This window comes from Raphanus sativus, chromosome 9, assembly GCF_000801105.2.
Source record: "Raphanus sativus cultivar WK10039 chromosome 9, ASM80110v3, whole genome shotgun sequence".
NCBI classification, from domain to species: Eukaryota; Viridiplantae; Streptophyta; class Magnoliopsida; order Brassicales; family Brassicaceae; genus Raphanus; species Raphanus sativus.
The window spans coordinates 10,520,139-10,531,278 of record NC_079519.1 but is presented as its reverse complement, the minus strand read 5'-3'; the positions used below and the strand labels follow the sequence as shown (position 1 = coordinate 10,531,278).

The 11,140-nt window shown below is 31.8% G+C and overlaps 2 protein-coding genes across 2 annotated transcripts; both read right to left on the bottom strand.

Moving 5' to 3' along the window:
* Positions 1–5,269: 5,269 nt before the first annotated feature.
* On the bottom strand, positions 5,270–6,399 carry LOC108825825 (uncharacterized). The gene is made up of 4 exons (XM_018599176.2): positions 6,283–6,399; positions 5,832–5,904; positions 5,678–5,733; positions 5,270–5,517 (listed from the first exon to the last, which is right to left on the bottom strand). Exons 1-4 carry the CDS (start codon positions 6,324–6,326, stop codon positions 5,412–5,414), a joined length of 279 nt encoding a protein of 92 aa, XP_018454678.2. The 5' UTR covers positions 6,327–6,399; the 3' UTR covers positions 5,270–5,411.
* Positions 6,400–7,070: 671 nt separating this feature from the next.
* On the bottom strand, positions 7,071–10,262 carry LOC108825500 (uncharacterized). Its single transcript, XM_018598796.2, has 11 exons — positions 10,026–10,262; positions 9,766–9,937; positions 9,602–9,684; positions 9,408–9,508; positions 9,115–9,210; positions 8,732–8,785; positions 8,488–8,636; positions 8,288–8,405; positions 7,726–7,813; positions 7,400–7,618; positions 7,071–7,319 (listed from the first exon to the last, which is right to left on the bottom strand). Exons 1-10 carry the CDS (start codon positions 10,144–10,146, stop codon positions 7,434–7,436), a joined length of 1,167 nt encoding a protein of 388 aa, XP_018454298.2. The 5' UTR covers positions 10,147–10,262; the 3' UTR covers positions 7,071–7,319; positions 7,400–7,433.
* Between the last annotated feature and the right edge of the window lie 878 nt (positions 10,263–11,140).

Sequence of the window (11,140 nt, the reverse complement as noted above, 5' to 3'; positions counted from 1 at the left end):
TTCAAGATAGTAACTAGTAGAAAGAGAGCAGATTAGTTTAGAAGAAAGTAAACAAAGGAGACCGTGTCGAGGAAGGCATATATAGTCTCTGTAAATAAAAATTTAATGTCCACAGGGAATTGTGTGCAATGTAATGGGAGTTACGAGTCCCAAAGGGTGCAATCATTAATTGATAGGGATTACCGTGTGACTTGAATTAATTGTGTGATCATGGGGACTGAATTGTGGGTTAGTCGATCTTTAGTGATGCTAAGGATGTACCTTATTTTCTTTTTATTCTTCCAGTCAAAGTCAATGCATGAAGTAGATAACATCTAAATTTCGTAATCTATAATTAATGAACGGGCTTCCTTATTCGTAATACATGATGCATGTGTTTATATGTTATGATTATAGTGTGCATCTCCTTTCAAGCTATGTTACATGAAACAAGATTTTTTAAAATATTAGGAAAGCACAGAAATGAGATTTTTAAAAATATTAGGAACAAGATACGTGTTGGAAGCGCGTATATCTATATAAATATATATAGAACGATGCAAACTAAAATAATATACAGTTAGCTACACAAAGTATATATTATGTATATCAACATCTTTCAACTTAATGATATTATATACTAATTAACATCGCAAGTTTAATTTCATTCATCCAAAAAGTAATGTGGATATCACAGACCATTTAAATCTCTTATTTTATCAATTAAAATATGATGTACTTGATAGTAATTTAGACTAAAATTAGATTTTGATATGCGATTTAAAAATTTAAGAATATTTTTAACAAAATCTATTTTACAAAATCAATATGTTTTATAAAATTTTGATAAGTAGGTGTTTTAACATTTTTATTTTAGTGTATTTGAAAACTATATAATTATACTATTATATATATATATATTAAATATGAAGTTATAGAAGATATTATTTAATTTTGTTTTTTATTATTTTAATCTGTTTTGTTAATAAATTTTAATAAATTTTATGTAATTAGTTTGATTAATTGTGTGATATATACTTATTTGATCAATTTTTATTATAAAACTTATTTGTTGTCAATTTACTAATTCTAACATTTTATTTTTTAATATAAAATCAATTAAATATATGAATTATTCTATTTATATTTTTATAAACAAAATTGCACACATTTAAACTTAGTAAAATTTCATATTAATTTTTATTATTAGATTATTTTTATTCTTAAAAGTATATAATTAATAATTATAGAGGCGATATTATGTTTGGTTTAAGTTGACATCAAATAAGTTTTAAACAAATAAAAGGTTAGAGTCAATAAACTGACGTCAAATAAGTTTATAATTAAAAACTTATTTTTGATCAATTTTTAATATAAAACTTATTTGTTGTCAATTTAAACTTACGTTTAAGTTGATCAACTTTTATTATAAATCTTATTTGTTGTCAATTTACTGATTCTAACATTTTATTTTTAATATAAAATCAATTAAATTTATGAATTATTTTATTTATATTTTTAGAAACTAAATTTGCATTCATTTAAACTTAGTAAAACTTTCATATTAGATTTTTATTCTTAAATTATTTTTATTCTTAAAGGTATATAATTAATAATTATATATGCGATATTATGTTTGGTTTAAGTTGACATCAAATAAGTTTTAAACAAATAAAAGGTTAGAGTCAATAAACTGACATCAAATAAGTTTATAATTAAGTTTATAATTAAAAATTTATCAAATAAGTATATATCACATAATTAATCAAACGAATTACAAAAATTTTATTAAAAATTCATAAGAAAGAAAATTAAAATAATAAAAACAAAATTACATAATATCTTATATAGCTTTCATATTTAATATAAATAAAAATAATATACTTATATATTTTTCAAATACACTAAAATAAAAATGTTAAAATACTACTTATCAAAAAATGTTAAAACATATTGATTCTGTAAACTAGATTTTGTTAAAAAAATTCTTACCCTTTTAAAACGTTGGTTAAAATACAGTTTTAGTCAAATTATGGTCGGGTCGGTCACATTTTACTTAATGAAACGAGATATTTAAGCGGTCTCTGACATTTACAACAATTTTTGGATGAATAAAATTAAACTCGTAATGTTAACTATATAACATATACTTCGTATAGATAGATATACATTAGTTTAGTTTGCATGGTTAATCATATGATGGCTAATATTTTATGTAGTCAGCAATCATTTTTTCAAATATATAAAACTTATCGCAAGAAGAAGAAGGTGATCTGGATAGTTCATTTTGGTTTCCATTCAAAACAAAAAGGATAGTTCATTTTAATCTTACATCTGATATAGTTTGGTAGTCCAACTATATAAGTCCAACGAAGGTTTCAGACCCAATTTAAATTATGTCACATGCCACTCTCTCCTTTGCACTGTTTGATGAAATGACCGCCTTTTTCTTTGTCAAAGTTTATTATGCTATTAGAAACTAAAAGAAACATTACATAGATAATATTATAAGCGATTACTAGATTTTGACCCGCGCTTTGACCTTTACTTTTTTAAAAAATTGAAAAATATTTAGTAAATGTCATATTTTTATATATTTGTTTTTTAATAAAGGACTTAAGCTTTTTTATCTTTCTTTATCGTGTTTCATTTTAAAAGAGTATAGGCCAGAGCACAATATCCAGACCCAAAGAACCAACCCGAAACCGACCCGAAAATCAGGGTCCCGAACCCGATCAGACCCGGGGTAAATATCCGAATGAGTTATAAATTGCAATATCCGAAGAACCGGTCCCGAATCCGACCCGAACCGAGAACCAAATGAGTATCCGATGATATCCGAAATGTGAATATATATCTAAAAATATATGTTATAATTATATTTATAATTATTTTAATTTTTAAATTAATATTATAAGTTAACTATAGTAGTTATTTTCGGTACTTTTGAGTATTTTTGGATAAAATATGATAGTTTGGATAAAAGTTTACCCAAAAAGCTGTATAAAATGTATATTTTTGGTTACTTTTGAATAATTTGGATACAAAAATTTGAACCGAATCAGATACTTTGGTTACTTTGAGTAGAACTAACTGAACCCGTTACATACTTTGGTTATTTGGTTATTTTTTAGGTTCTTATGCATGAGAACCGAACCCACCCGGACCCGGAAAGACCCGACTCAAACCCGACCCGAAATTTTATAATACCCGAATGGGGTTTAATTTTAAAACCCAAATGGGGTTTAATTTCAAAACCCGAAAAATTCGATATACGAAGGAACCGATCCGTACCCGAATGGGAATCCGAACGTCCAGGTCTAATGAGTATTTATGTTTAAAAAATTAAACTTTATTTTTAATGAATTAAGTTAGTATAACTCTGATATATTAATTTTATTATGTGGTTAATTTTTTAATAAAAAATTATATACTTTTAGTAAAGATTTATACTTTTCAATGAAAAAATCAATTTTTTTTTATGAACGCTTAAATTATATTAAAAACATAATAATTAAGTTATTAATTTTTGTTCACTACACAAAATATTAAGAATGGTTGAAAATAAATTATTTGAACTTGAAGAAAAAAATAAGAATTGGATCTGATTTCTTAATCGGCCAAATTGCCCAAGAGAGATGATGTGGGCAGTGGGCTGGATCCAAAAAATGACCTAATAAATATGTGTTATTAATATTACTTGATTGCCCTTAATGAAATAAGCAATGTTAGTTAAAGAAATGACAAGTTTAGATAAAAAGAACAATAAGATCCTGCTTTAATAGTATAGATTCTACATGTCTTACGAGGATTTATGTCTGACTACATCACACTGAACCGTCCTATGAGATCTATTCTTCACAATATTTTTTGCGCCATACTGAAGATCTCTTCTAAGACTTTTCTCCAATGTTCTTCATAATTCATTTTTTCCGAAAATTGAAATCTAGATCTTCTGATGTAGAATTGTGTCGCCTGGGGTTCAAACCCCAGACCTGGATATAGAAACATTTAAACCTTGACCAGTAACCCACAATGCTTCCAATATAAAATGACCGATAGAAAAAGTATTACTTTATATATATAAACATTTCAAGATTTTATATTGACTATAAACATTAATCCCAAAATATACAAATATTAAAAGGTTATATTAATTAACCGTATACAATATATTTTCAAAACTAATCAAAACAATGAAGTGAAAAAAGTAAGGCCACAACACCATTAATAATATTTTACGTCAAAAAAAATTAGAAACATTATTCAAAGTTTCAAATAGGATTGAATAAAAATGCAAAAAAAAAAAAGAATTATCATACTACATTTGAGGTTATAGATTAACGACGTAAAATAACAAACTACATCACTCACTTTTAGTGTGTTTGTTATGAAACTCACTTTTTGGTTTCATAAATTATAAACCTATTTTATTATATCAAAAGATACATGGAATAGAGTAAAAAGAATTAGAAGTCATACTCTCAATTTATTGGAAAAACAAAGCAAAAAGTTATGGACTTATTTAGTAAAACCGGCTTAAAATACTACCTTGAAATATGTATACAAAATAAACACAACCTCAAGCAAAACAACAAATTTAGTAATAAAAATAATAATTTAACAGATTTAGTACACGAATCGCGTGTAGTGCAGTGAAAACCCTTAGTAAAGTATTAATAACATTATTAATGAAACGTGTTTAATTGATGTAAAAAAAAATGAACGTTTAATTTATTTTGTAAAAGCTAATAAATAAAAGAATAACCGCTTGTGAAATGAAAAAAATATTAAAAATGTATTATCTCTTTTCTCATTTCTTAGATTAATCAGTAACCAATGGGATCTGGTCGTGATCTCGCTCCTTTGACTCGCTTCTCATTAGGCGCTCCACCGTTGCTCTCTGTCGACTTCGCCGTTCGGAAGTTTGACCTCGAACCGTAATCGGGTCTTTCCTTCCGGTTTGGAAGCCATGCTTGATTATTCTACGCTTATTCACTATAGGTGGGTTACGTTATCAACACAGTTTTGGTAACTCTTGTCAAAGGCTGGGAGGATTAAGGTTGATTTCTGCGATTGGGTTTGAACTTCATCATTTGGACTGCAGCTGCTCGTTTATCTTTGTTATGTCGTTCATTTCCCCTGTGTTTAGTTTTACTTTGTCCTCTGTTTCTATCTTGTTTCCCTTTGATAGAGCTTAGTTTCCAGAAGCACTTGTTGCTTGCTGGCCTAGTTTCCAGAAGTACTCGTTACTTGCTGGCTTTGTATCTGACAACCGCATTCCACCATGTATCTCGTCTTGTTAAATATAATTTCAGTGTTTAAAAAAAGATTAATCAGTAACCACCATAATAGTACATTGTTTGATTAACGCTTCAATAACTGAAGTGAATAATAAGAAAGAATGAAACTTGTTGTTTCACACTGGTGGTTTACTTTTGCCCGAATTCTTGAATTGTTCTCGTGGCGAGCGTAAGAACGTCTACAAACGCAGAGAACGATGCTCGGAGAAACCTCGCCTCTAATGCCTCAAAGTGCCTATACAGTTTTATCCGGTGAAGGAAAAAAAAAACTAGTAAAGAAGTAGGATCCGAAATATGAAGGTACTAATTTGGACCCGAAGACGTCAAATTTGGAATCAGTCTTAATCCATATATTAAGAGATTTAAATATTGATGATGATATTGGAGAAACTCACACAGAAAGCTTGTTGTTTGATACGGACATAACTCTTCTCACTTTATCAGGCTGCAACTGCAAAATATTGGTTGCAAACACAAGAATTTTTGAGTGAAATGAGAAGAAGAAAAAACATAAAATGTGTGTTGGAAATCAAACAAAAAATGGCAAACCTCTTTATCAACATCTAATGTTGTATATACAATCAAAGCATGTTCTTCTGATTCGAAATTCACATCCAGTTTACTGCAAATTTGTTTGTGGGGGAAACACAAACTCTGTTAGATACAAAAGATTACAACAATCCCTAACTTCATTCCATCTCTCTCTCATTGAATAAAAAGTTCCAAATTTGTTCCAAGTCATTACAATGTAAGCGTGGATATTATGGTGCAATCTCTAATTGTGCGGAGACAAGGAAACTAGGTCGTAGTGCTGTCTATTGAGTACAGATCGAAACCCCAAGATTTCAATAAACGAATCCGTATGTTCTATCATCAGAACAAGAGCAAAATCGTTACGAACAATCCAGAAAGCTAAGAGCCCAATCACTAAGGGAGAAGAATTAAGTAAATTCTCAAAACAGAGAAGATGATTCAATAGCTTTTAAGTAAGAGAAGTTACCAACTAAAATCCCAAGCTTGGTTCGCAGGAACAGTCGCAGCCATCTGTCTTCTTTTTTCTTCAAGGGAGGGTTTTAGCCAACACAGAAAACTGAAACACCTTTGTTTCGATAAAAAAAAAAGAATAACAGAGAAGCAGAGAGGGTTTGAGTGGGCTTCAAAAAGGTTTAATGGGCTTTTAGGGCCCAATATGTTGACGAAAAGACAACTCCACCTCCACCCGTAAACAAATGGTGCTGTGAAGGAGGGAGGGAGGAGGGGTATATGCCAAGAATATTTTTGCATGAAGGAATATTACCTTGAGAATCTCGTCTACGGTCATACTCAATTTTTGCTATCTCTTCGTTGTCTCTCTTCTCTTCTCTTCTCTCAAAGCAGGCTATCTCTCTATCTTTGGTTCTCGAGATTAGAACTGTTCGGCTACGCAAACATCATTCACGACACGAGAGATAATACTTTGCAGCTTTGGTTTCAGACACAGAAGCATTACCCACAAGGTATGTCCTCTTCTCTCATCTGTTTGTACATATTTCAGAACTGGCTCTTGTCTTATAACAAAAAAAAAGGTTTTATTTCTAGAAAATTAGCTTCCAAATTTTCGTTAAGTTTCATGAAACCTGGAATTTTTTTAGTGAAATTGTTTTCTATTGGTTAATCTTATCCTAGTATCAAAAGATCTTTTGGCGTTTAATCCTTTATAGCGATATATATAACACATATGTAGTCTGCAGAAACTTGTTATTCAATACTTATTCAGAAACTTGTATGTAAATTAATATAGGAGAGAGGTACACAGAAACATTTAAAGTCTTAATTGAGGTGAAGTCTTGTCTTTACATGGTACCTCATTTCGATCGATGTAAATAGAATATAACAAATGTTTTTGTCTCTCTACATAAGTACATATCAACAGTTTTGTATTAATCTCTCTTTGTAAAAGCAGTGTCTCCTTCTCTCTAGCGTATGTTTGCATCAAAATTATCAGCTTGATCATTGAAGAACACTGCTAGTTGCCTGAATGAAAACTTTTGTCCAAAGCTGAAAGAGAAGCGGATAACAATGAGTCTAATTGCTTAAGTTCTATCTAGGCATTGTTAAGCAGCGAGGAGGGGCTTTACCAGTGGACGAATTGAAGTGTGAGAGGTTTGTTGGTTATGTAAGAGAAGGCCCAACTTTGACGGGTTTGACGACCCTCAATGCTCTTCTTGCATACTCATAAGCCAGAACCAGAAGCCCGAAGAGGAAAAGTAGACAGCGATGAAACTTTTCCACTGGAGAAGCCGCACTCTTGCCTTCTGATGAGCTTCTAATAATTGCTATTCTCCTCTGGAAATAACCTGAAAGAGAACAAGCAAGTAATGTAATATTGGTGTTAGTTCCAGAACAACCTTTCATGAAGAAGAAGTATGGTCTTAAACAATGGATAAATTGCGTATTTCTATACCAGGATCTTCCATGGTGAGGTTAGTCCAATCAGTTGCTGTTTTCTTCACTCCTGACGCTTTGATCAACTCTAGAAGAGATTTATTAACCTGTAAATTAATCAGTAAGTTATCTTAATCCTTTCTTCCAGGTTCTGAGGCAAATAGAGATACGGACAAGAGCAAGAAAAACCATTTGCTCCCTCTACAACATTATAGCAATGCTATTCACACAAGAACTCAAGAGGCCTGGTAAGTCTTTGTAATTTGCTATATCATTAACTCATCAACGAGGGTTTAGGTAACAATATGATTGCTTACAGTTATATCAGTTAATCAAAATCATAGTCAACTTCTTATTATTATTATTATTTGTGCCAAAAAAAGTCAACTTATTATTATACTTTCAGATTAGTTATATCTTTTCTGTTAAGTTGCAATAATCCGAGTATGATATGCATAAACATTGACTGCAGATTAAAGGGCATAAGGGATAAAAAAGACACATTGATCAAGTCTTTGCAATACATCAGACGTAAGAGAGACAGAGAAGTTAAGACATGAGTAAATAGGACAGAAGAGTACCTCCTCTGTTTTTTCGTGGCTTACAAGATGACCTCCATGAAGATCAACCATTCTAGCAACAGGATACAGCCTCTGTGCCAGTCTTCTTGCGTGACACATCTGAGCAATGACATCATGTCTGCATATAAACCCACCACACACTCAAGACTGAGCACAATAACATGATTCAATTCTAACTTAACTGCATCTTTGTCACATACCTTCCATGAATGACTGAGACAAGGAACCCAGCAGAGCGGATACGTTCGATCTCTGGTTTTGTGATCTTGTGTAACCAACAAGCGTTAAGTTGTCCATCAAGCCCGTCCTTTGACTGCATTCCAGTTTCTGATATTCCTTTTACATATTGCTGCAAATTTGCATCACCTCAAATATTAGTTCCCTTAGATCCACATGATTATTCATATGATTTATATGTCCCCATTATTAAAGCAGTGTGCCCACCTCATATAAGACATCCCGCCTTGTGCTGGTGCCTATGGGTTCTTTTAGGTAATCCTGCATATAGATATAATATACAGCATAAGAACTTATTCACCTCACAATTTTCCTCTTGAGAGTAGTACATCACACAGAGTAAATCACTCTGCTAGCATCTCCGAGACCAATATATGTTCAATTTCTCAACCAATGGAATCATCTGAATGGCTCATTATAACCTCAACAGAGAAAAATAGCATCACACTTTGCATAGAAAGAAAATTGCAGTAAAAACATTCCTCCAACAATATCCAAAATCCAATCATCAGATTTATTTACAACCGTTCTATGTCAGTTTTTTTTTTGTTCTTAGAAAATTTGGCAGCAAATCAAAAGAAGATCTCCACCTGTGAATAATGTGTGTCCAAATCAACTTTTGCTCTTTGTTGAGGGGTCTTAGCCATCCAGAAACGAAACGCAATGGAAAGAGTTAGCCGGTCAAGCTGCAGCATAAAACGCTAAAAGTCAGAGATTTCTAGTGTTTTTCTCTGTATCCAAAGTGAAACATTGTCTTCCAATTACTACAAGATAATAAATATACTTTTTCTCTATATATATAATAACAAAGTAATTGCTATAAAAAAAAAAGAAGAGGATTGAAGAAATAGAGGCATGTGTTTCATCCATCCAAAGTGGTTACCTTGGGGAAACACTCAAAACCACCACCAGTAACGTTAAGTAACGCAAGAGAAAGAACCCGTTCAGGCACCATTGCAGCTAACTTGCAAGCTATCATAGCTCCTGTTAAATGCACAAGAAGACATAAGACTCCTTAACGTATCAATCAAAACGTCGTCATTTGAATGATGAAAAGGAGTTAGTTAAGTTAGTTACCCATAGAGTGGCCAATAACGTGAGCTTTCTCCCATCCCAAATGATCCAACAAACTAATTGAATCCTTTGCCATTATACTTGTTCTGCAACGCCCAAATCAAAATCAAAGTCAAAGTCAAAATCAAAATCAAATTGAGTGGAAAACCAATTGAGAGAGTCCTCACGTGTAGTCGGATTTGTGGGTGGGCACGGAGCTTCGACCCATACCACGATTGTCGAAAGCGCAGACCTCCGTGCCTGAATCATCGGAAACGATTCCGTCTCCGTCGTTGGGTTGATCCGTCCCCGTCAAGCCCTTGATTTGAGGTCCCCACGATTCATGGGTTCCGGCTAAACCTGCACAACAAAAAAAGAAGAAACATTTGAGCGATTTAATCTAAAAATTGAAATCAAAGCACGGAGATCGAGAGAGAGAGAGAGAGACCTATGATGAGAAGAGCTTTGGTGGGACCGTGGCCGTAGGTTCGGTAGAAGATCTTGACGCCGGCATTGTTAAGCGTCGTTTCCGCGTCCACGTGTTCTCTCACAACCTCGCAATACGGCATCGTTTCTTCCTCTTAGAAAATCTGGGGCGGGGGATTCGGATTCAGAAGAAGAGGAGAAGAGAAAATGGGGAACAGAAATGACTTCCTCTTCTTCTCTATAGAGAGAAAAGAGATTGGACGGCAATTGCTTTCGTGGTTTGGTTTGGTTCGGTTTGGTTGCTGGTGGAGGAAGAGACTGCCACGTGGGACTGCTCGGTTGGATGGTGTATTATACTAATATCTAAAAGAGTCAACGGTCAATTTTGACATAAAACATGTTGAGATTATTCACACACAGGCTTTGGCATTAATAAGGAACTTCTTCCCAACTTTTTGAAAGGTTGCGCTATGAATTGTTTTGTTGACACATTCCTATATGGATTAGAAGAATATAAAAGATTTGATTATGTTTATTTACGAGAAATATCTTAGGATAGCACTAAAAAAAAATTGTCACAAAATGACCAAAATGTTGTATTAAAAAGACAAATATACATTTATACCTTTAGGGTTAGGATTTAGAATTAAATGATGGAGTTTTGGGATTAAATGATAAATTTTATAAAATAAAAATGAATATTAAATTTTTGAAAATAATTTTTTTTTAAAATAATTTCGAAAAACATTTTCGAATTTTAAAAATTTTATATAAAAATTCAAATTTGAAAACATATAATTTGAAATTATAAACTTTTTATTTGTTATTATTATTTATTTATTTATTTTCATTTATCTATCTAGGATATAAGATTTTTTTATTTTTTTTGATAAGAGGCTTCGATATAAGAATTTTTTACCTATTAAATAAAACATCTTGATCATTTTAGTTATGACAAAAACTTAAAAATAATCTATTTCGAAGAATTACCATCTGCTTATTGTCAAGTGATTTAACTCGAACTGGTTAATATTGTTTGAATGACTCAAACAAAAGATGTTATAAGGGAGACAAAGGCAGAAGATTTGGACTATGGTCGGGTGCAAGTGATAGTCGATGGGTTCCAGGAGTAGAGTT